Raw genomic sequence first — 25,433 nt, forward strand, 5'->3', positions numbered from 1 at the left:
ACGTGTACTTCAGTTCACAATACACAGCACACATTCCTGCTTGAAGAACGTTGCTGGCCTGAAATTCCCCCGTTAGAGTTGGCTTTGTGACTCCAGGGATTCCTCAGAATAAGAAGGAGCCAAATATGGTCTGTTTGAAAAACAATTGTTTTGGGCTTGTTTTGCACAGACCCTGAGGCGATGGCACCAGGAATAGGGATTTGGGGTTGTAACGAGTGTCAGGGAAGGGAGGTACCCCATGCTAAGAGACCCCAGCACAGTGGCTGCTGGGGGCCTGGAGACAAACTTGATGGACATGATGTTTGGCTAAGGCTGGCAATGCCAAGCTGCATCCTCTTCCAGGATAGGACACCTCCCTCTCTGTGGCCTAGGGGTTCTCATGCAAAGAGGTTCCGTCAGAAGGTGCTGGAGCCTGGAGCTCTACTCTGAGCTGCTGTGATTTACTCAGACTTTCCCCTTTTCAGGGAGGGCCCACTCTACGCCCAGACCACTGCTCCTGGCAGGGCACTGTCACTGGCTAAAGAAGCCAGGACTGGACAACAATGGACAGCAGGTCTCTTTGTCCCTTCCCTGCCCCCGATGGGTCGTGGCTCCCAGGACAGAAGCTGAGCAGTGCCCCAGGGCCAACATCTATAGCTTGCCCGCCCTCAGGCACTCATGATTGGGGAGAGCAAGGGGAAAGCAAAGAATTCTTAGAGTTGGAAGGTCTTCTGTGGTTTTCTGCCCAGACAGGAATCCCTGCCCCAGCACCCCCATCGATCAGGGGGCTATTAGACTGCTTGATTATCTCCAGTGATGGGGAGCTTCCTACCTTGAGTATATTCTGAAGCAGTCTTCCCCCCAAAAAAGGTGCTAACCTTTAGAAATGTCTTTTCTTAAAATTGAGCTGAAATATGTTTCCTTTATTTTTAAAAATCTCTTCCCCTTGGTTATATGCATAATGACAAAAAAAAAAAACAAAACAAAACCAGCTGCCATTTATTGCATTTACACTTTTTTATGCTGCTCCAGGCAATGTTTCACTGAAACCTGTCACCTGTGAAGGTGTATTATTATCCCAGGGTACAGACGAGGCAATGGAAATCCATAGAGGGCAAGCCCTTTGCCAGAGGACCTATGGCTCCAAAGTGTTGGAGTCAGGATTGGAACACAGGTCTTTCTGAACTCAAAGCCTTTGCTTTCTATTGATTTTCCATGAATCAACCCTGTTTGCTGTATGACATCGGAGAAGTCACTTAATGGCTTGGGACCATAGTTCCTTTATCTGTGACGTGGGGATACAGAATTATACGTTCTCGAAAAGAAACCTATCCAGTTTTAAAACACCTGTTCAACATTCCGCTCTTGCGGGGCCTGTTGAAATGTTAAAGAATGCCACTGACGCCACCTTCTGGCTGTTTCTCCTTGACCGTTAGGAAAGTGATCACGAAATGTCAATGAATCGGACTCCTCTGGAAATGGGAAGGGAAAGGGTCTAGTTAACTTTCTCCTCCTTCTGCTTAATGAAAAGTCAAGCAGAAACCTCTTCTTCCATGGTTTATGGTTGCAAATCTTAATGAACATACTTGCTTCCCCTTAACTTGCTCCCTCTGACCTGCGATCTCTAATCCTAGCAAACTAGAACTTGCAGGTATTGAGAGGTTTTGGTGACGGGGATGTTAGTGAACAGAGAGTTCCGGCGAATGAGATTTTGCCGTGTGAGTCACATCATGGGGTCATTCGGTCCCAGTCCCGGGCCCCTCCCCTGGAGGCCCGGCCCTCTGGACACTGACCTTGCGAGCGGATGTTCTGGAGGATGAAGTAGAGGTACTCCCCACAGAGGCCGGCCGCCTCGGTGAACTCCTCCTGAGTCATGCTGCACAGCTGCGGGCCGCTGATGTTGAAGTGGCAGAAGGAAATGCAGTTGGCATCCAGCTTGTACTGGTCACAGCAGAACTGGAGCCATTCCCAGACGTGGCGCTTGGTCCAGTACTCGGGGTGGACGGACGTCCAGTAGGAGTCGCAGGCTACGCCAGAAGAGAGGGAAGTGAGGGACAGCCGCCCCCAGGGAAGCCTCTAGAGGGCCCCCGAAGGAGGCTTCGGTTGTGTTAACACCCCCACTCCTCTGCTGTGAGTTAAAAGAGCCTCTGGCTTTGGGGTGCTCTGGGGCCCAGGTTACCTACTCCACTGCAAAACCCAGAAGAGACTGGATCTTACAGGTGGACGTCGGGGCAGGAGAGAGGATGACGGGTGAGAAACCCAGTCATGGCTTGGGAGTGCCTGGACCTAGTCTCGATGCTTAGAAAGAGGAGAAGTAGCAGAGAAGGGGAGAACAAGGCCCTTCAGTGGTTCGGTTTCAGACAACAGGTTATCAAGAGCACACTCTTTGGGGCCTGACGAGCCCGGGTTCCAACCCTGGTTTGGCTGCTTGCGACTTGGGCAGGGTCCATAGACATTCAAGCCTCAGTTTCCTCATCTGTAAAATAGGTATCATATGCCCAACTCACAGGGCTGTGATGCAATTTGGAGTTAACGTATATAGGCTGTGTAGCGCCCAGGAAACTATCAACAATTCAATGGTTATTAAATGCTGACTGTGTGCCAGACACAACCTGAAGCTGAGTTGATCCCCTCTGCTCTTACAACGGTTGCCAACACTAGCTGTTGGTTTGTGCGCTGTTTCTGGTCATCTAGGGCCGAGGGTTCGAGCTGGTGAGACATTGCCCGCAGTCCGACAGAGCTTGGATCACCTTAGCGGTCTCCTCTGGGGAAGAGAGACGTGGGGGAGTTGATTGTATTGTTGCTTCTGTGGTTTTGATGATGCTTTTCTACCCTGAGGCCAGAGCCCCGTCACTCCGTCAGAGGAGCCCCGTACAGACCCAGAGAGAAGTGGGCACCGTCTTGTCTGGGAGGCTGGGAAGGGGCCATGCTTGGCTTGGAACAGAGACTGGGTGCTCAACAGCTCTGTCCCAATGCCAGGAGGAAAGGGTGGCAGACGAGTGTGGAAAAAGTGAGGAGAAAGGCAGAACGTAGAGGATGGCACAGTGACTGGCTCGGGCCGTGTCGACGACAGAAAGCGTCACTCAGAGTTAGACTCCACAGCAAATGTCAATGAGGCTATTCCGACTCCCCCATAAACGCTGCATTTGCTGCCACTGTCCCCAGTGAATCTACGGAGCTTCCAATCCAAGGCAAGAGAGATGTTCGCTGCCTGTCAGGAGTCTTGCTCCTTCAGGAGCTCCTCAAGCACCCCTGGTGCGTCAGCTTCTCAGGGGCCTCAAATCCTCCCAAATAGGAATGATCAGGCGACTTCACAGAGGGGGAAACTGAGGCTCCCCCTAAAACTCAGAGCCCTTCCAGAAATCTCTTTCCCTACCATGGAGTGGATTGAGGGGTGGTCAACTTAAACAATAGATTTGTTTTCATTTAAGTTTGTAATCAGAATTTTATATGCGTGTGGATAAAGGGTCGGTAGTCTGTCAAGATGGTCGAGATCAATGTTGTTGCCTCTACCTGGTGGGTGAGGAGAACCAGGAGGCCGCCTCACTTCTTGCCTGCTGGTCGCTGGCTGCGGCCCGCCCACTGGCCCGTGAGGGGCACCTTGGGGCCAATAGGGTCTACTGGGAAAATAGGGCAGCCATTCCCCTGTCTGGTCTGTGCTTTCATCTACTGATTTCTGGCTTGAGTAAACCTCGGGGGCCTTTGACATTCCTGGTATTCTGATGAGGGATGTTTATGAGCCTTGAAATTCTTCCACCCTTGGTCCCTAGCTGAGTCCCCAACGGAGATGGCTATCGGTGTGCAACAGTTGGAGGATACAGTTTATTTCTTTCCGTGGAAAGGTTTCGCCAAGTCTCCATTCCCTCCTCTTTCCACTTCCACCCCCTTGTTATTTTCTTTGGCACGTGAAGAGGGCCATGTTGTTTCTGGACGCTAAAGGGCCTGGAGGATTCGGAGAAATGCTTGGGTGGGGGTGGGCACTGACACGAGGAGGTGTTGCTGGCAGGCTCTGTTCCCCTCAGCTCTCTCCTTTGAAGCTCACCCACAGAGCAGGCTTTGTGTGCGGCTCCCCCTGGAGGAAAGCCAGAGCCAGAGCCAAGCATGGCGGGCTCTCTTCAGGGAAGGCCTTCCCACAGCCCCCGGAGCTGAGAGGAAAATGGCTGTTCTCACTACACAGAGGGCAAAGAGAGTCAGCATCATGGGGCGCTTTCTGGTTGCCGTGTGTTTCCATGGTCCTGTCCTCACTAGAGGGGTGCAGCGATGAGGCTGACGGGGGTGAGGAAGGCCTGTTTCCTCTGGCCCCTCCTCACCCTCTCCCCTGTGGCTCCCTCAGGATTGCTCCTGGGCCAGAACAAGGTCTCCATCTACCCTCTCCTAACTAATTCTTGCTCATCCTCAAGACCACAGCTCACTCCCCCATCTCAGGGAGCCTTCCCACGTCTGCACAGCCCCCTCAGGTGTCCTTCTCAGAAGGATTCATGCCTAACCACTGCCGCCCCCCCCCACCCCAAACGTTGAACTCCACATGGCTGGCCACCTCTGCTTTGCTCACCCTGAGTCAGGAGTGCACGCGGTCTGGCCTACCCCGCTGTGGGTGCTCAGTGAGTGGAACTGACTGGCTGAATGACCAAGGATTATTGTCCCCACTTTATAGTTGAGAAAAAGGAGATTCTGGGAGGCTATGTGACTCTACTAAGGCCATGTGGGTAGTCAGTAAAGGAGTTAGGTCCACATCAACTCTTCCATCTTGCATCGTATCATGCCTCACTGTCCTCGGTTGAGGAGGACCCAGTCGGACACATCTCAAAGACTGACTAAAAAAGATTTGGATGAAGGCATACTGAAGGCATAAACGCACATGATAATTATACACACACACACACACACACACATATGTGTGTGTGTGTGTGTATGGTATGCTATACATAAAAAATTTATGTCTAGCGTGTAATATGTAAAATATAAGATAATGTGAAATTTACGTATATATGTATAATATCATACATGTATAAAATTTAGTTTAAAAAGGTTTAAAAAATCAGAAAGAGGATGAGAGACTGATGATGACCAGATTTACAATCTTTAGAATGGCATGAAGAAGACTCTTTTGCCACCTGAAAGACATGAACTCAGGGCAAATAAAAGAAAGGGTGGGGCCCCTGGATGGCTCAGTCGGGTAAGCGTCTGACTTCGCCCCAGGTCATGATCTTGAGGTTCACGAGTTCCAGCCCCGCGTTGGGCTCTGTGCTGACAGCTCAGGGCCTGGAGCCTGCTTCGGATTCTGTGTCTCCCTCTCTCTCTGTCCCTCCCCCAACTGTGCTCTCTCTCTCCAAAATAAATAAACATTAAATGGTGTGAACTGAAAACAAAAAATAAAAAAACCGTAATGTCAGTTGAATGTCTGACTTCGGCTCAGGTCATGATCTCACAGTTCTTAGGCTTGAGCCCTGCATTGGGGTCTGTGCTGATGGCTCAGAGCCTGGAGCCTGCTTCGGATTCTGTGTCTCCCTCTCTCTCTGCCCCTCCTCTGCTCATGCTTTGTCTCTCTGTCTCTCTCTTTCTCAAAAATAAACATTAAAAAAATTTAAAAATAAATTAAAAGTAAATTTTAAGAAAGGAAAGGGTAATGCACCCACAGAATATATTATCTTTAATAGGTGTGTTGTCTGGAAATACAAAGCGTTTTTCTCAATGCATCTAGCATTTATAAAGTAATCTAAACTCTTTGGGGAAGCTGAGCATAAGCCCTACTGCCTATGTGTGCAAATGACATCTCCTGCCTGGAAGACTTAATCTAAATGTCCACAGGCCACTAGTAAACATCAGACTCAGCCAGCAACTTTGAAGTTGGAAGTGGGTCAGGACATTTGTTCAAGGGCCAGCTACGCTGGGAGGAAGAACTGAGCAGCTAAGGGAGTTTTCAGCAATTCTGGTCGTGGTTGGGGGGTAGTTCTCACAAGTGATGCTATAACCTGCGGTATATATAAACTCAGAGGGAAGACTTAACCTTGTAGAGCTGGGCTGGCACACTCACATGCCCACATGGTCAGCAGCGAATGTCCATGGAAGACACTTAGAAGAGAGGCAGGCGTTTATGTAGTAAGTGCTCATTAAATACTATCCATTTATACTTGTTAGTACGGGGGCTACCCATAGCACTACTTTGTATTTCCTCAAATACTTCTAATAGGTTCTCTGCGTGTGTCTGTGTGTGTGTGTGTGTAGGTCGGCAGCTTTGTTCCTTTCCAGAGACTTGGATTTATTTTCTTTATGAAAACAAAGGAAGTTATACTATAAAGCAAGCTAATTTGTCCTTGAACTGCCAGCAGGAGTTAAGCAACCAATGCTGTCCAAAATGTGGGGACACTGTGTGGTTTTGTAAAATGCTTGATGTTCAGGATGCACATGAGACCCGTGCTTCCCCACTGGGGTGGAGGGGCAGGGGCTAAATCCCCACAGAGGGTGCCAAGGGTAAGGGGGCCCACATGATTAATGTCTGGGCATCTCCGATGGTAATGCCAGAGAATGGGTCCATTAATCCACTACTTCCATTCTTTGTTACAGACACCTGCTGTCTTCTCAATCTTACACCAAGTGCTCTTAAAAAAAAAGTCTAGGTGAGTCCCTTTGCCATCTCTTCCACATGAATTGCTGCCCCCAAGCCCTTCCTACATAGAAATTCTGGAGCCAACACTATTCGTTATTTTGGAGCCTCACTTAAAGCAAAAATCTAGGTGGGGGGAGATTTTGACTTTTCTTTGCTATGCAACACAATGTGAAATCTGCAGACTGTAAAAGTAGTTTGAACTTCGAGCTTTGAGTTATGTTCCCAGACCCTTTGTAGGAGAACTTGGTCTTTCTCCTCTGCTGATCGGGGAACTTCGATGAGAAGGTTTGTGAAACTAAATGAACCTGCCAGCTCCTGGATTCAATCAGACCCTTGTTTCCATCCTCCATTCTAACTGTCCCGTCAACTAACCTGATGTGGAAGGGACCTGAAGAAAAAGACCTGGAAGGGATTTGTGTGGATTAGCTGAGTTGGAGCTGCGGCATGGACCTTCCTGATTTGCAGTCCTGACTCTTCAGCATATTAGCTGTGCAATCCTAACTTCCTAACCTCTCTGGACCCCAGCTTCCTTCTGTAAAACAAGAATAATAATAGTGCCTACCTCTTAGAAGGTTTGCTGTGAAAAGGAAAAGAAATGCCTGTAAAGAACGTAGCCCAGTTATCTGGACGGCAGTAAGCCTTCAATGGAAGTTACCTGTAATTTGTTACTATTTTGGGACTGTGTTCTCAGGGAAATGAGGTCTTCCTTACCAGAGCTTCAGTCTAGCTGAGGAGAAGCAGAACAAAGCAAGCCCAGGGCTCGGCGTGGGGAGGCAGACAGTCTGGGTCAGAGGAGGCCCGAGTTAGACAGCCTGGACCATAATTAGCATGATTTATTAGCATAGGGAGTTGGGAAAGTTTTTTGCCTGGGGCTGCACTGAAGAGAGCCGGTGAGTGGACTGGGTAGCACGGGGGCACCATCAATTGTGGCTTTGTCACCGAAAGGAAGGACTTTATGAGGGAGGAAGCCTGAAATGATAAATTGTTTCCAGGTTTCCTCCCAGAGATGGTCAAACTCCATCCAAGAGCCCTTCTTAGCATTCCTTCCAAGGCTGTGGAATGATTTAGACCATGAGATGGTGGAATGGGAGGGAAGCCCGGAGCAGCGTAAGAAACTGGATGGGAAAAACACTGGAAGGGCTGGTGGCTATCAACAAAGGGCTGTGGCCTGGGGCATGTGGGGCTAGGAAGGGACAGGGAGCAGCGAGCCCTGAGTGGTCCTGAGGCCACAACTGCCCAGGAGGCTCAGGTGTGTGCCAGATAGGGTAGCGGTGGTGAGTGCTGAGGTCTGTCTCTAGGGGGTGCTCGTGGGGTTGTGATCACTGCCACGGGCTCATCTCCCACTTTTCAGTGGATTTTGTTTATTTATCTGGTTTTGACTTAGAAATTCTTAGACTCTATTTTGCGTGCGCTCTCAGACTTCTATACCCAGCACACGAATCTTGCTTAGAAAAAGCCCACATGGGACCCACATGCCTCTCTCCCTGATCTTCCGTGTATTAATATTCAAAAGGTTTTGCACCTTTTCAGATAAAGTTCTTTCTTTAAATAAAATTTCCCAGGGGCGCCTGGGTGGCTAAGTCAGCTCAGCATCCAACTTCGGCTCAGGTCATGATCTCATGGCTCACGAGTTTGAGCCCCGCGTCGGGCCCTCTGCGGTCAGCACAGAGCCTGCCTCGGTTTCTGTCTCCATCTTTCCCCGCCCCTCCCCAGCTCCTCCTCTCTCTGTGTCAAAAATAAATAAAAACATCAAAAAAATGTAAATAAAATTTCCCCCGGTGTAACAATAGTTTGACGCACGAGTGTTAGGATGTAGCAGTTAACATACCGGACTCTTTGTGCCCGTGGTATCGTCCACACTGTGCCACCAGGTCCTAGATCACCTCGCCCATTTTACAAAGTAAACCAAGAAAGTAAGGCACAGAGAGGTGAAATCCCTTTGTCAGGTCGCATAGTGAGTAGGCAGCGGAGCCAGCAGTAGGTCGGGTACGTGTACTTCCGCGTCTACACCTGAGGCTTAGCGACCACCGTGCTGTACTGTCTTTAAGGTGCGTGGGGATGGGAGGGGGAGCCAGAGCCTGGCCTTCCCAACTGTCACCTGAGGTCCCCGAGGGACCTCTCAGGAACCCCCAGAACTGCCCCGATCTAGAAACCGCTGCTGCCGACAAAGTATAAACCAGAATCCAGAGCAGAGGGGGTACCGCCTGGTGGTGTGGCGACCCCGCCAAACGGCGGGAGGGTGGCGTGTGGGCCTGTGGAGGTTCAGGATGGAGTGCCAAAGCTCAGCGCGGGGCCAGGATACTCCGTGGCTTGTCAGCGCTTGAGCGGGGAAATCTTTCACGAAGCCTCCTATGCTTGTAAAATATATGCAGCACGCCTGCCACGCTTGGATAAAATTGTCCAGTATTTGCAGTCCTTTAGTTTAAGGGGGCAGGAGGGAACGCCAGGGCGAGTGAATGAAACCCTAGGGTATGTTGCAATCTGTGACCATCCACTCCCCACACAGAAGGCGCGCTTCGAAGAGCAGGTCGGACCCTTTGTGGTTAGCACCGGGAGGGCACAAATTCAGCTGCTGTCTGCTAAGGCCATTTGAAAAGGTTGTGAAAACAGCTGGTTTTCCTGACTGAGCTGATTATTCCTCTCTGCCCTCTTGTAGACATCGTTGGTCCGGCGGGCACACCCTTTCTTTCTCCTTTTCTTTCCCTTTGGTCTCCAAGTATCGAAGCTGTCAAACTCTGAATCGGAACGGATGAGAAGGAGACCTTTGTTGCTTTTGTTCGCTGCGGAAACTGAAGAGAGGAGCAGGACCGTGAGGTGTTCCTGGCAACGGTGAGCACCTCCCAAGTGCCTGGCGTTTGACGAAACGCTTTCTATGTGAACTATCCGTCCTGCCAACCCTAAGAGGCAAAGGCCGTCCCAGCTGGGAAGGCATATCCCAGAGATGTTAGAAAAAAACCCCGCCAAGGTCACGGTGCTGGTGGTCAGTGAGAGCGTCAGCCAGGCTCGCATTGGGACAACTGCGAATTCAAGATGGAGGCTGCAGAGAGGTCTCACTGGCCACGGAGTACAGGAAGTTTGCAGGGTGGTGTCCAGAGGTGACCGTGCTGCATCCTTCTCAGAGAGGGCTGCAGACACTCAGACGGACGCGTCACCTCTCTGGGTGAGAAAGGACAGAGAGAGGCCCTGCTGGTCACTCCTCCCACCGGCGGGAGAGCCAGGGCCTCCAGGGCCCATGCAGTGCCTGGGGAAGCGCTCTGCTACCCTTTCCCATCCAGCTTCTCTGACCACCTTTGGGAGGTCAGAGACATTCAGCAACTTCTGGAATCCAGGGCGGGCAGGTGGCAACTCCAAAGCCGGGAGTATTTGGGAGCTCGGTCACTCCTGGAGGATATCTTGTCTTCGCTGGCCGCATGCTTTGGTGGGACTTTATATTTTCTCAATGGGTGGTGGGAGAAGAAGGCTGCATCTGTGGTGCAGGAATCAGAGAAGCTTCTGGAAAGGGTTCTAGCAAAGACCTGGTCCATCCCCTTGTTACACTGATGGAAATGCAGGGGCCTCAGTCTTTTTATGTACGACTGTTGGATTTCAGCCCTATCGGCAATCTTATTGGTGATCACTTCTGTTAACCCTTCAGTTTTGTTTTGTTTTGTTTTGTTTTTACTGTGGTAAAATGGACCTAAAATTTACCATTTTAACCCTTTTCAAGTGTAGATAGAGTGGCATTAAGTACATTCACATTATTGTGCATCACCACTGCCTGTGGTGAAAGCACCACTTTCTCATCTTCCAAACTGAAAGTAGTCCTTCGTTTTCATTTATTTATTTTTTAGGAAGAGAGAGCTTGAGTGGAGGAGGGGGAAAGAGAGAGGAAGAGAGAATCCCAAGCAAGCTCCACGCTGAGTGCTGAGCCCAATGTGGGGCTTGATCTCACGACCCTGGGATCGTGACCTGAGCCGAAATCAAGAGTTGGGTGCTTAAATGATTGGGCCGCCCAGGCGCCCCAGTCCTTCATTTTTATTAAAAAAAATTTTTTTAATGTTTATTTTATTTTTGAGACAGAGAGAGACAGAGCATGAATGGGGGAGGGTCAGAGAGAGGGAGACACAGAATCCAAAACAGGCTCCAGGCTCCGAGCTGTCAGCACAGAGCCCGACGCAGGGCTTGAACTCACAGACCGCGAGAGCATGACCTGAGCTGAAGTCTGCTGCTCAACCGACTGAGCCACCCAGGCGTCCGCCAGTCCTTCATTTTTAAACGCGTGTGTGTGCTTATCCTGTGCCTGACTGTGTCCCAAACACTTCACATATATTAACAAGTCACCCTCGCAACAATTCTACGAGGTAGGAGTTATAGCTATCTCCACCTTACAGATGAGAAGACTGAGGCACAAGAAATTATGACGGCACAGTTATTAAATATCAAAGCCAGACTTCACAGTTAGGATGCCTGGCTCCAAAGCCCAAGCTCTTGATGACCCCAGAAACTGTTCCAATGCCTGCAACACTTCCCCGGGGCAGGCAGCTGAGGTCATCTCCTCCCGCCGCCACCCCAGCTGCCACCTGGCAGAGAAGGCAGGGAGAGGGGGCTCCCAGGATGGCAGGTCTGGGTCATGCATGGGTGGAGGGAAGGACCTCCTCTCTGGGTCCTTCCATCATGGGGCATATGGGGAGATGAGGCGGACAGGTAAGCCTTCACTTTCTTCCTTCAAATTCAGGAAACGAGGTGCTTCTAGGCCTTAAGGAGAATTGCAATATGTATCTGGCTGACTCAGGACCCTTCAGATAGAGTGAGAGGCATCATGTGCATGCGTGTATGCATGGGTCGGTGTTGGGAGCCCGTGCAGGACTGGATTATGGAGGTGAGTGCCTCAAGTCTGTCTGTGTGGCCCTGGCCCCCGGCCTGGAGGCAGGGGCTTCCTTCCAGTGGGGGACATTTTGCAGCATCCTCAGAGGCGTGGCCTCTGATGGACCCACCTGCTTCCTGCCCCTGAGTGTGGACCGCGCCAAGCTGGGATGCACAGGGTTAAGGCCCCGCGAGGACTGACAGCTTGATTGGGACTCGCATCACCAGCCTCAGGGTGTGCACCTGCCGCGATAGCCGTCTGCCAGGTTTGCTGTGATGTGCAGTCACCCGAGCACCTGGGGACAGAGGCCCTCAGAAAGATTCTGGGGCAAAGCTCAGCTGGCTTCCCTTTGGCAGATTTGCATAAGGCCCCATGCTTCCTTTTTAGGTGGAGAAGACCAGCCAAGAGAGGATGGGGGGGGGGGGTAGGGAGGCCTGGGGGTCAGTGCAGGGATTCGTGTTTACTGAACATTTGCTTTGTGCAAAGCTGCATATTGTACGCAATTTGGCTCCTTTAATCCTCAGAGAGTTTCTCATCATCTTTAGGGATAAAGAAATAGAAGCTCAGAGAAAGCCAGCAATATTAATATCAATAACCACACGGTAATATCATTTGTAAGATGACCATGTAGGAGTGTTAAGGGAACAGGTGCTCAAGTCAACTCGTGTGAAGCTTAACCAACCCTAAGACCTCGTACAACTCGCTTAACCTCTCTGTGCCTCAGTTTCTTCATCCATAAAATGGAAATCATAATTGTTTGTTTCTCTTAGGTCTTCTATAAGGATGGGGTGGGTGCTTGGTGCAGGGCCTGAAACAATGCTAGTACTCAGCAAATGTTAGCTAAAACCATAATGAACAAGCAATAACAGTCTACTAGGCTCCGGGCTAAGAGTTTCTTTCCACTACATTGTTTAAATATAATAACTCCAAGAAATTGGCAGTATCATCTGCTAGCAAAAATGAGGCTTGAAGAAGTTAGTGGAGCCCCCAAGGCCACAGAGCTGGGAGGAGTTTGGGTGAAGATTCCAGTGCTTTCCTCTCTGCAGAAGCTGTCCTTCCTGTCGCCCAGACCTCCTCCAGTCCTCTGCCCTGCACACTGGTGAGCGCTGGCATTTTCAGGCCCCCAGCATGGCCTTGCCGCCTCCTGGAGGCCAGCACCACCTCCTGCCCCAGTTCTCCCAGCTCAGATGGGCTTCTCTGGATGTACGCACCTGTCTGATGCTCAAAGGCAGGATAATACTCTTCATTGCTGAACAGATCAGTCCACGACATCAGGGGGTCGCAGAAGGACGTGTTGGGCAGGAAGGTACTGTGTGTCACTGAGTCCAACATCACCCTGCAACGGCAGGAGAGGACTGTGAGGAGGCAGACAAGGGCCACGCTGCAGGAGCCCCCAGCTGGGCACACTTGTTTTTTTAATTTTTAAAAAAATTTTTTTGTGCTTATTTATTTTTGAGAGAGAGAGAGAGGGACAGAATGCAAATGGGGGAGGGGCAGAGAGAGTGGGAGACTGAATCCGAAGCAGGCTCCAGGCTCCGAGCTGTCAGCACAGAGCCCGACACGGGGCTCGAACCCACGACCTGTGAGATCATGACCTGAGCTGAAGTCGGACGCTTAACTGACTGAGCCACCCAGGTGGCCCCACGCTTGGTTTTTAATAACAAACATGTGGCCTCCTAGGAACCAGGCACCCCTCTAAGTGCTTGCCACAATGACATTATTCAATCCTTGCCACATCCTGTGAGGTTTGTACATCTATCCCCAGAGTGTATATGAGAAAACATAGGCAGAGGGGTTGAAAAACAGTTGCCCACGTAACATGGCCAGTAAGTGGCAAAGCTCGGGTTTTAAGATAGAGGCTCTTGTGATGTAATACTGCTTCTTTCTTTACTTTTCCTACCGGCTCACATCTGACCCCTGAACTCTGGCTTATGCTATGTAACGATCTGCTTCTGAAAGTTGGGCAAGAATTGCTATACGTTAATATACCCGCAAACCCTTACCTACAATCCTGAAATCCAAAAGCTCCGAAATTGAAAGTATGTGTGTGTGTTTGGTGCAAACTTATTTTCCAGCAGAAAAGCTCCCCCCCCCGCCGCCAAACAGTTCTAAATTAACGTTAACCAGTTTTATGTACGGCTATGTATATATTATATCCATACGTCTGTATACAGGCATAGAAAACTTCTACTAAATATATGTATACATGTATATGTATATAAGTGACATATTATATGTGTATAAACACATATAACTATATAGTTTTACTTATTCTACTTGATGAATATTCATATGATACATACAACACACATGGTTCCTATGATTCCTAGAAGGAATATTCTGTATTCTGCAGTATATACACTGGAAAACCTTCCTAATTACCTGAAGGATTCTGAACTCTGCAGCACATCTAGCCTCGGGGTTTTGGTTAAGGGAGTGAGGACCTGTGGTAATCGGAACATACACTTACTACCTGTTGGGCTCTGTGCTGAGCATTTTACTACTTTATATTCATTATTCAGGGTCTCCTCGGGACAAACACTCTGAGACAGATTCAGATTCTGGTAGTGGTTCTGTGTGAGTGATGCAGACGGATGCTCTAAGATTTCAGGTAACATACCCCAAACCACCTGTTTGGCAGGTGGTGGAATTTGGGTTTGCCCATTTAAGAGGTCATGGTCCTAATCACAGGGCTGTACTTCCTGCCCACACTGGCGAGGAGGGAGATTTGGGAGAAGGCGTCTGGTCAAGGCTGGAAAGGGGGAATGGGCTGGGGGTCCTCACTCGTGTGCATTCTTGTCCATGCTGGTCTCATCTTTCAAGTTTGCTGCTTCCCATATTCCCACATTTTAGGGGAAAAAAACAAGAATTCATGTTTGGTGGGTTAGAAAAATCTGTTTGCCTGACTTCTCTTTTCTGATTATCACAATAATGTTGACGAGGTAGGGTGCTTCTGTTCCCACTTTGCAAAGGGGACCCAGCAGCTCAAGATCACACAGCTGGTAGGTAAGCGTCAGAACAAAGACTGGATGCCAGGTCTTGGGACATTGAGCGTATAGAATTTTCAGATGGCCAGGAGCTTATTAACCGTCTAGCGCCGTGTTTCACAAACTTTAGTCATTTGCCTACCATCCCGATAATTTACTTAATCCGTTAAAAAAAATCAACTCCTTTTTTGTTTACTTATAGGTTTGTTTATTTCCTTTTAAATAAGCTTATTTAAAAGGAAAACTTGGTATCGCCATGATAAATGGAAAGTCGGTATCCTTTTAACATGCATAAAAACAAAGACATTTAAATAAAAACTGTTGGTCCATGCAACACCTAAATCAGAGGTTAGCGAACTACAACTTTAAGGACCATTCCAGGCCACCACCTATTTTTGAATGGTCCACAGCTAAAAATGATTTTACAGTTGTAAATAGTTACATAGTAAATGGTTATATAAGTACCTACCTAATACAATTGATTTTGCCTTTTGGCCTGTATAGCCTAAAATACTAACTACCTGGCCCTTTAAGTACAAGTTTTCCTACCTCTGATCAGATCTAGCTCTCGTATCGTAAGTGGTGTGAATGCCACATGTTGAAAAGTCCAGAATTAGTCCAATCTTTCCTTTTACCCCATCATTGTACAGTTGAGACAATTAAGGCCCAGGGACTTTGTGTATCTTGCTCAAGGTCAATGGGTGTCAACATTGTGTTGTAGAGAGTGCTTAAGGTTTCCGAATTTTGGCCCATCTGCTTTCTTTTCTAGAAACACTCACAGTCACATCTGCCTATAGACACACCCCTAACACACTTACCTAGCAAATGGACCTCAATACTAAGAAGGGCAGGGATTGTGTGATTCCAGAATCAAAGGCCCATTCTTTGGGGGTTCTTGAAGATCTACCGTCGTTATCGTCATCAAATGTGCACGAACATTTGGATATTAACAGAGAACAGAGAAATAGCCGAGTACAAATTCTCACGCTCTGGCACCCTTTATGGGCCTTTATTAGAGAATCACCAGACCTCACTGGGAAGCCTCTTTTCTGATGCCCAGAAAGGGTTAATCTGCTTGGTGGGTTATCATGCTCATGGATCTCCCCCTGGGAGCCAGCAAACAGAGGTCAAGGCTGCCTGAGTTTGGACTCTGATTTTCCCACGGATTGGCTGCTTTTATATCCTGAGCTGGGGGTAGGATGAAACGGGATGGGGGCGGGAGCTATGAGGGAGCTAAGGGCCGCTGGAGCCCAAAGCCCCTTCTGCATTCTGGACGCCACCTCAGAAAAGCTCCCCTAAGTGACGGCTGAAGGTAAAGTCTCAGAAAACCGAGGAAGAAGATGGCGGACCTTTGACATGACCTTCACGGGGAGGTTTGGAGAAAGGAGAGGTGTCCTTTATATGGAAGAAAATAGAAAACTGTCCCAGGTCTTCCCCATCAATTAGAAATTTTCCAGATTAAAAACCACAACAGCAGGAGTGAGCACTTCTTCACTTACACCTCAAAAGTCATCTGGTAAATTGAATTTGATCATAAAAAATCAGGAATATTTTACATCAGTAGGATATTTACCCCCTTTGAGGGTTTCTTTTCCATTTAATACCAACCTACTTACTTGCCCTGCAATTTCTCTACTGCTGTACGCAGCATCAGATCTGATTCCTTTTGGTAATCCCTTCTCTGACAAATTATATCCATTAAGTTTTCTTAAAGGGTTCTCAGGTGTACCACGGGCTATTTTTTTTTTTCTGTAATTATTTCTTGCTTCTTGGAAAAATGTTTTTTTTTATAAAAGTGTCAAATTAAAAAAAAATTTCTATTTTTTTGCTCTTACAGTAAGAGGGGGTATCATTAACCCTGGTCTTTCCACAAAAGACTCTGGCCACTTCGTCAGCATACGCTAAGGCATGAGAGTTCAGGAATAATGACTAGTTGGTACCCCATGGCCTAGCTTCCTAGGCCCTCGAAAGTCCTTGCAATAATTGAACATTTTAGCTCTTAAGATTTCTTTCACGTAGGTGGAACAGGGTGAGGGTAGGGGGGAAAAGAACTGCTATTTGAAGCCCCATTTCTCAACCAGTACATTGAGTTCCAGCAATAGGTAGGCCCAGGCTTGAAGTTTGACGGTGTGTTCCCAATGGGGGTGACCTTGACCCCTGAGGGGAAACATTGGTTCTTGGGGGTCAAAATAAATCTTAGACATTATTATGTCTCATGGTCCTCTGAAGGGCCACAGTACATAAATGATACACATAAACGGTATCTATGGGGGGGGGTGGTAATGCAGTGGTAATGACTATGAAAACATTATCTATAAAGCCTCCTTAGTGGGGACGACAATGAAAACATGGTTGAGAAGCCCTGGGTTAGACCTGGAGTCAGCCACAGGACAAGAGGGAGATCCAAGGAGGGTCCTGGGCCTCCTGTTCTAGCCACACAGTTTTGTTCTTTGAGGTGCTGGCTGGTTTGTCATCATGGAAAGAACACAGGCCTGGGGGCCATGATTCTGCCTCTTGTGTCTCCATCCTTCATTCACTAAATGAACCCACCGATGAGGGGGGCTCTGAGATGTGCCCTGGCCCCATGATTTTCTGCAGGCACCCACCTGAATGGACCTTCACATCCAGACATGTGCCCGTACACACGCACCCATACATGTTGGTGATACTGGATACCGTGGTCAAGCAAGCTCGCTAAGTTGGAGTAAAATCCAACCAATACAAATGGAGATTAAACTTTCAGCTCTGCCAAGTTCCCCCAGTTTCCTATTCTCCCTTCCCTCCTATGTCCGCTACTTTTAGCAGTGGGCTCTAGATATTCTTTGCCTGGGCTAGCCAGATCCCTTAAGCTCTTTGTACCCTCACCCACTGCCCATCAACACACCCACAGCTTTTGGAATCAGTTTCCCCCACGACTACCTTTGTAGCTGCCTAGTAAGTAGGAAAGGCTCAAGCACAATCCACACAAGGGGAGGGAATCAGGTGGGTTCCCTTCCATGCACGAGACAGGCTGGCCACAGGTACCTTTTGGAACAAGACAGTGCTAGCAGGGAAGCTCAGATCCTTGAGGCCTCTACTGGCTTTCTAACCCTTCTGAGAGCCGGCTCACTCACCAAACATGCACAGGGACGGTCCGCACAGTCAGAGGGACAGTCCTGTGGGCTTCCTGCCCCCACAGGAGTCAGAGGCAGCAATCACAGGTGTGGTGCCCATGCCCTGAGCAAACAGGCACCTCTGCTCAGCCTTCCAGAGAGAGAGGAAGGAGCAAACCACCCAGGCTTGGCCAGTTTGCCAGAGGAGGAAAATTCCTTCCTGACCCTGGCAGAGATCATCAACTTTACTCTGGGCATGTGACCAAAAATCCACCCAATTAAGCATCTACACATTGGCTGTTTATGCACCAAAACATCACCAGACAGAACGAGGCCATGAAGGTGGAAACCATGGAAAGGGTGGGGGGGCGGGGGGGGCAAGAAGGGCCTTCCCTGATCCCACCACCTGGGCAGTCTCATCGGGACGAAGATGTTTTTCCTCCTTCAAAGCCTCGGCGACACCTAAGTGTCCACCAGGTCCTGAGCCCTGGGGGCAAGGCATGGTCAATTTCCGATACTTTGGACCTTTCTAAGAAGGCGCACATGGAGGAAAACTCAGTGGACTATTTTGACACTTGCTGTGAAATAATTGGGGTGCTGGAATAGTTAGTTGTTTTAGGAGAAAGCAGAGCAACTGCGAGGACAGACTTGCTCTTGTCTTGACAAGTGACTCCTTGTTTTCCTCTAGCTTGTTTAAGGAGCTTGCTGGTTTGTTCTTAGTTGTTTTCCCGAAGGTGTGGCAAAGACCCGCAAAAGGGAAGCCCCGCGGTTTACTGGGGGGTCCAATCCAAAGCTCATCGGCTTTGGATTGAATCCTCTGGGGGTTAATTCTCTCTTTGCCACCCACAAGGACGAGGAACATAGGCCACATTTCTTACTACCCAGCCTGTCCAACTTCTTTATTTTTGTCTCATACAAGGTGCACTATAGAAAAACCCATGCCCTTCTCTGAACTCATCTTTAAAGTGCCTTACCTTTAAAATGGGATTTTAGGGTTGTCTGGGTGGCTCAATGGCTTAAGCGTCTGACTTTGGCTCAGGTCATGATCTCGGGATTCGTGAGTTTGAGTCCCTCGCTTGGGCTCTGTGCTGACAGCTCGGAGCCTGAAGCCTGCTTCAGAGTCTGTGTCTCCCCCTCTCCCTGCTCCTCCCCCACTCATGCGCGTGCGCTCTCTCTCTCAAAAATAAACAAACATTAAAAAATTTTTTTCAATGGAATTTTAACACGCAATCCTCATTATGTCCCGAGAATTGAATAAAATCAGATAATATATGCAGGGGTCTGGGCATAATACACTTATTCCTGCGCCAGACGGGGGAAAATCACCTGTCGCCAATATATCTAAAAGCTTGCTATTATGGTGACTTCTGAGAAAAAAAGGCAACCGAGAGGTAGCTGTGAAAGGGCCTGCCTAGAAGACCTTGTGTTATGAAAAACACTCTTAGAGACAACATGAGGACAAAGAATTAAGCTTTCACTCAGGAGCAAACAACCCCTCTCCCTGGGCCTTTAGTCTAAAACACGAAGCTGTCTCCCTAAATCCCTTTATTTTTCTAGGCCTCAGTTTCCTCATCTGTAAAGTGAAGAGGTTGTACTTTATGACCTCGGACATCCTTTCCAGTTTGTAAAATTCATAAGTTCGTCCAAAACGCAGGGCCCCCGGTTTCAGGTGGAGAAGGGGGCATGTGCTACCAGTGGCTGCCAGCAGGGGGCAAACGCACACGAACCCCACACAGAGTCTTTGAAAAGGTCTGAGAATACAGTGGAAAAACCCTAAGCATTGCTTTTCTGGAAGCGGTCTATATACTGAGGTGGGGGGAGAGGGCAAAACGGGTTTCTTTTAAGCTATCATGTACAGACACATTCCTGAAAAATGCCCAAACCGTAATAAGGGAGCTCTCTTCTCTGTATCAAGGGGGAGCCACGAGCAGGCCAGTGGCGAAAGAAGCTTAGTAAGGGGGATGGTAGGCTCTCCTTGAAGCTGAATATTTTTCAGTGCGAAATCTAGCTTCCCTTCCTAAAGACAGCTTTAGGAAAGGGTAGAGAATTGAGTGCCTGTACATATTCTCTACCAGTTGCCCTTGGTTTGGTCAAGCGATCCGGAGCGCGTGGGGGTGCCTAGGAAGGGGGTGGTTACACAGCCTGAGGAGGCAAAACCGACTCTCTCTGGCAAGCATTTAAATCCCAGTCAAACGTTTCCCAGGAGGCATTGTGACTGATGGAACTGGCAAGGGGGGCTGGCAATGTGGAGCTGGAGACAAGATGAATGGTCCCAGGCCCCGGCCCGAGCCTCTAAGCCCTGACACCCCTTATAATTCTTCCAAAAGAGCAAAGAAAAGGTGCTTACGTGAGGACAGCGGTGACTAGGTCCAAAGAGGAGGCTTTCAAGGCAAGAGAAGGCAGGCGCTCCCAGCACCAGCATACAGTGGAAATAAAGGCACCTGTAGCCTTGTGATATAAGTAACACCTACAGACAGGTCCGTTTGGTTTTTCAGGTTTACGCACAGCCCCTTTGATGACGGTGACATACAGTGTGACACGGCTCCTTGGAGGGGGGGAATGGTTCTCACATGCAGAAAGTTTACCTTTATCCTGTTTTTGTGCCCAGCTCACTACCCGCCCCCACCCTCCCTCCCCCCCCCCCCTTTCCAGGGGACTCAGTAAACAAGCTGAGAATTCTTGCCGCTGGGAGCTTTGCGGGGAACGTGCAGTGCATTTGCTGGGAATTCTCGTTCATGCAAGCTGGAGGGGAAACTCTGAAACTCAGCCCCGGTATCTGTCTCTGCCGCCTCCCTTCTGGGCTGGCGGAGTCCTGCACTTACGTATACCACGTCATTCTCCCTAACCCCCGTGCGCCCCCTCCCCCCCCCCCATGTGGCAAAGAGCAAGGGCAGGATGGGGCAGTGGTTAAGAACACAGGCTTTGCAGCTAGATGGTTTGGGATTCAAATTCTAGGTTCACCGTTTTCTAGCTGTGTCACCTTGAATAAATAACTAGCTAGATAATAAGTGGCTCTAATGCAAACAACAATACCTACCCACTGGGCTGCTGGGGGTCACATGAGGCAATGCAGGGGAAGCACTGAGTAAGCCCCCTGTGAGTTATTTTCCTTGACAAAGCACATCAATTAGAACCCCCCTTCTCTCCACCATTTCCTCCAACCTTATGCCTTGCAACACGATGAAGGCATTAGCCAGCTTGTAGACCGATGTGGGGACTTCCTTCTACCTTCTCTCTCAAAACCATCAGACACATGAACTTATTTAACTTCTACCGTCTCCAAATGCAGTGAGCCATGTGGTGGCTTTCTCCCTTGCCCCTCCCCGCCTTATAGACAGAGGTTTAGTGGCCCAATCGGGTAGATGGAGAAAGAGGTTTAATGGCCCAGTCAGGTGTCGGCTGCTACTAGGCTGGGGGCCTGACTCGCCTGCCAGCTAGCTCCCTGGTGTTGCAGTGAGAACTACCCACTCTGTAGTACTTCCCCTCCGGAGCGGAAACTCGACCTAATTTAGGCTGTGAAATACAGTGTCCCCGGTGGCCTATGGGATGACATTTATAATGCTATGCCTTTTTTGCACTGTGCTTCTAGCTCTGTTGCATAGCCAAGCCACTGTGTCCAAACTGCAGACTCCAATCTTTGAAGTGAAAGCAGAGACTGGTTCGTTAGGTTTTCTTGGGAACTCTGGGCACGGGTACAAACACACAAATACACACACACATACAGTGTGGAGAAACAAAAGGCCGTTCATTGGAGGGCTCAGGATGTCATGGAAAAACTGTTGAAGGAAGATAAGGCCACCGACTTGCTGTGTAACCTCAGGCAAGTCGGGCAGCTTCTCTGGGCTTCATTTCCTCCCATGGTAAAAGGAGGAGTTTCGATGGGAATAGCGATGTTCAAATTCATTCAGACAATTCCTGGGAAACCCCAGGGGTTCCAGGGAGCCCCCAGAAGTGCTGCTGGGGATGGGGGGATGGGAGCCCAGTGGGTCAGGGCCCTAGACCTCTCCTCCCTGATTCAGTAAGGGCACCTCAGCTTTTATATAAATCTCCAGGGTAAGATTTCATTTGAACAAAAGAATCTGCACTTTAAAAGAGTTTGCAAAGAACTGGATTAGATGCTCTTTGAGAATCCTCTAAGCTCTAACATTCTGTGGTTTGCTTCTTGCTCCTTGGCGTCTAGGGAACTGAGATGGTCCCACACTGCTGGGACCCACCTTGTCGCTGGTTTCTGAAATGCTTCTCACGTTTGGACCTGCACACACGCACTCTTCTCAGTGGAGAGTTTTGCACGGAAACCGTAGTATTCCGCTGTTGTCTTTTGGAGGAATTACATTTCTTTTTCCTCTGCTGTCTCAGCTCAACTGTTTCAGAGTGAAAAGTTCTCTGGCAGTGAATACGTGTGACAACAAACTCTGCTTGTCTCATGGTCCTGAGTGTACAATACGGCATCTCCGAGGGCCTATGTGTGAAATTACAGGCTTCTGGACCAGTGGATAAAAGGGGTGATTAAGATAAAAACCAAAATAAAAGAGGAATTTGACTCTAATTAAGTCTAACTATCACATTGAACCTAAATTTGATTAGAGTGGAGATCTTAGATAACATCAAACCCTAAGTTTATAAAAACTGTGTTGTGAATGTCAGTCGAAGACAAGAGGCGGGGGTTGGGGATGGGGAAGAGGAGGGCAGAAGACAGTATGGAACATTTTAGAATTTCCAGCCTATCCTTCTGATGTCTCAACACCCAGTAACAACAGGTAACACTAATTAGGCTCATAAGAGCAACCTAGTGACCAAGACCACATTATGGAAGGGGACTTCTTGTGTTTGAGTCCCTGCTTGGCCACCTGCCTGCTTGGCCACCTGCTGGCTGGGTGAGCCTGGGAAGCTTCTTTAACATCCAGACCTCCCAGTTCCCTCATCTGGAAAATGGGAAAGAAGAATGTATCGCTCACAGGGTTGTGTGAATTGAATGAACTACGACCTGGGGAGTGGCTGGAGCCCTACGCAAGTGTGCGCTCTATTATCTATGTGCTGTTAGATTTCTCGAAGCAATTAAACAAGGAGGGTGCTAGACTCCAGTGGCTCTAATGGCTGGTAGCCCGTGTCAGCAAACCAAAACCTAAGCTAGACTCAACTGTGAATGCACTGGGATCTGAAAAAGTGAGCTTTAAAAACCATCAGTCGCAAACAGCCCAAGTAGCCTTTCCCAAATGAGGCAAGTGCTTAAGCTATACCCTATCAAATAATTTCCTTACTTTGCTTCCACGTCTGCTCTATAAAAGGCCTTCCCCTAGCTCTTGTCGGCTGACTACTTTCAATCTGGTGATGCCTGATTGGAATTGATGTTTGCTCAAATAGACACTTGAAAATTTTGGGGCGCCTGGGTGGCTCTGTCGGTTAAGCGTCCGACTTCGGCTCAGGTCGTGATCTCGCGGTCCATGAGTTCAAGCCCCGCGTCGGGCTCTGTGCTGACCTCTCAGAGCCTGGAGCCTGTTTCAGATTCTGTGTCTCCCTCTCTCTGCCCCTCCCCTGTTCATGCTCTGTTTCTCTCTGTCTCAAAAATAAATAAACGTTAAAAAATTTTTTTTTAAAAAAGAAAATTTTACATATGCCTCAGCTTACCTTTTAATACATTCATTCCGTTAAAATTCTGACAACTCTTTGATGAGGGGGTTACTTATTATGTCCATTTTACAGATGAGGGAACTGAGGCACAGAGAGGTTAAGTAACTTGCCCATGGTCACACAGCTAATAAATGGGAGAACGAGTATTTTAGTCCAGGCTGCCTGCCTTCAGAACCTGTCCTCTTAACTATTGTGATCAGCCTCTGGGTGTCCCTGGGGTGGTTGTGTGGGGTCAGAGAGGAAAGAATCATATGCATAGAATATCTATCACGTGTCAGGCATTGTGCTAGAATGCTTACCTGTCTTACCATGGTTATTTTTCATAATAACCCTGGGAATTGGCTATCACTACCCTCTTCTCAGGATGAAGAAACAGAGGTCCCAGGCTTGCTGGGTGTCACCCAGCTGGGAGGTGGCCAAGCCTGGGTTGAACTCGGGCCTGCCCAGGGTTAAAACCGTGCTGTAGACAGAGGAGCTCAGGTCGGCCTGAGCCTCTCTCCTTTTGCTCTGGCCTCAGCACTGCCTTCTGAGGGGACCCCGGCCTCTCTGTTGGTTCAAGATCCCTGGGTCTTATGGCCATTGCAGACATAGTCTGTGTCTCACTGTAGAGTGGAAATTCTGGTACCTCATGGACTTCCTGGTACTCAGTATGGCTCTTGGGACAGAGAAGGCACTGAATACATGCATGTACCATGGAAGTAAATTCAAAGACAAGCCGCTTGACGTAGGGCTGGAGGCTCCTACCCAATTCTTTCTACTAGATGTAACAGATTCCGTGCTCTTCCTTGAGCTTGCCCTCTTTAACCTGGGCCAGTGTTTCTGTAGTCATATCTTCTCTCCCTCTATCTGCCGCTCTCACCACCCACCCCAACGGGCAGCGTAAGCTGAAAGCAGGGCAGCTGAGAAACGACATTTAGGTAAATTCATGGAGGATGCCGTTAGTAAGAGAGATTTGCAGGCTGACGGTGAAATGGATGAGTCTTGGATCAGGATTCCTGTCTCTATTCTCCCAGTACTATATTTAGAAAAGAGTCCTTTGGAGAAATTCTACTTTTTAATGCTCTATTGGCTCAAGCATTTAAGAATGAAAAGTGTTCTGTCAGTGAGTGTGTATGACCATAAACTCCTGGCACCTGCCACCTGGAAGACATTAGATGAGGCACGAACTTTGCAGGGCCTCAGTTTCCTCATCTGGAAGTACTTACTATGATTTCTGGTGCAGAGTAAGTTCTCGCCAAATGGTCTCTGGAGAGAAATGCCGATGTTGATCGAGATTGCTGACCTTTGAGCATTACCATATCAAGTAGGATAATGTTGCCCTTCTGCAATGAATAATCATAATCGCTACCATTTATCAGGCCTTTTCTAGGTGCCAAGAACTGTCTAGGCATGCTACATGTATTAAATCACGTATTTCTTACATCATTCCTCCAACACAGGCACCATTATTATTATCAAAAATTTTCTAATGAGGAAATACGCATAGAGTGTTCAAGTAACTTGCCCAATACCACACAGCCAGTAGAACACAAAACAGAATTTGAGCCTAGGCAGATGCTCCAGAGTCTACAAGCTTCACCATCATGCTATGGTTTGTTACCTCTGGAAGAGGCAGAATCTGAGTTGAAGAGATACCAGTTTTCTTAGGTATCCCAGGTTGCTGGCAGGATCCTTGAAAGTAAGGACAAGAGTTGTAAACCTATTGGCCCCTAAAACACCCAGCATGCACTTAAGCACAAGGAAGTGCTCAAGAAATTCTCGTTGATTGATTGTGTATTTGCCTTACTTCCTTTTCGGGTCTCTTTCCCCAGTCCCCTATATCCAACTCACCCTTTAGCTCTTCGTGCTCTCCTGACCAGGAGCCCCAATTCAGTAGACAGCAACAGTGAGGTAGCTCCCCTGATAATCCCACCTTGGCCATGAGCCTCACAGAGGCAATGGGTCTTTGTGTGATTTCGGCATTGAAGGCACAATGGAGGTTACACAGAGGCAAAGTCCATGATTGGCAGATGCATAATGAAAATGGAGACAAGAATCCTGATTTTGTCGTTACAAGGTTAAATATGATAATGTTTATGAAAGAGCTATCACAACTGCATGACTGTATTTCTCGTCTCACTTTTTTTCTGTAAAGACACTAGTAATCAAACTAAGCAAAGTTGCCATGCTTTGGGTCTGCCTGAATGAATCTAAAGCAATAATGGCTTTTTAAGACCTAGATCTGGGAGGCCCAGCCAAGGAATGTCTTTCTTCCCAAAGGGAGGGTTCTTGAAGACAGAATTTTCTTCCGTTGTTTT

At 48.5% G+C, this 25,433-nt stretch overlaps 1 protein-coding gene across 3 annotated transcripts in view; it reads right to left on the minus strand.

Moving 5' to 3' along the window:
• ELF5 (E74 like ETS transcription factor 5) overlaps positions 1 to 25,433 on the minus strand; it is a 44,142-nt gene that overhangs the window by 12,656 nt on the left and 6,053 nt on the right. Inside the window, exons 1-3 of one of the 3 annotated variants that reach the window (XM_006937190.4) lie at positions 19,856 to 20,009; positions 12,641 to 12,765; positions 1,773 to 2,006 (exon numbers count right to left, since the gene is read on the minus strand). In XM_006937190.4, coding sequence (XP_006937252.3) covers positions 1,773 to 2,006; positions 12,641 to 12,761 — 355 coding nt within the window. In that variant the 5' untranslated portion in view covers positions 12,762 to 12,765; positions 19,856 to 20,009. Of the gene's footprint in view, positions 1 to 1,772; positions 2,007 to 12,640; positions 12,766 to 17,529; positions 17,718 to 19,855; positions 20,010 to 25,433 lie in introns of those variants that run through there. The other 2 variants (XM_019812254.3, XM_019812253.3) reach the window with 2 other exon arrangements.

This window comes from Felis catus, chromosome D1 (assembly GCF_018350175.1).
Source record: "Felis catus isolate Fca126 chromosome D1, F.catus_Fca126_mat1.0, whole genome shotgun sequence".
Lineage (NCBI taxonomy): Eukaryota > Metazoa > Chordata > Mammalia > Carnivora > Felidae > Felis > Felis catus.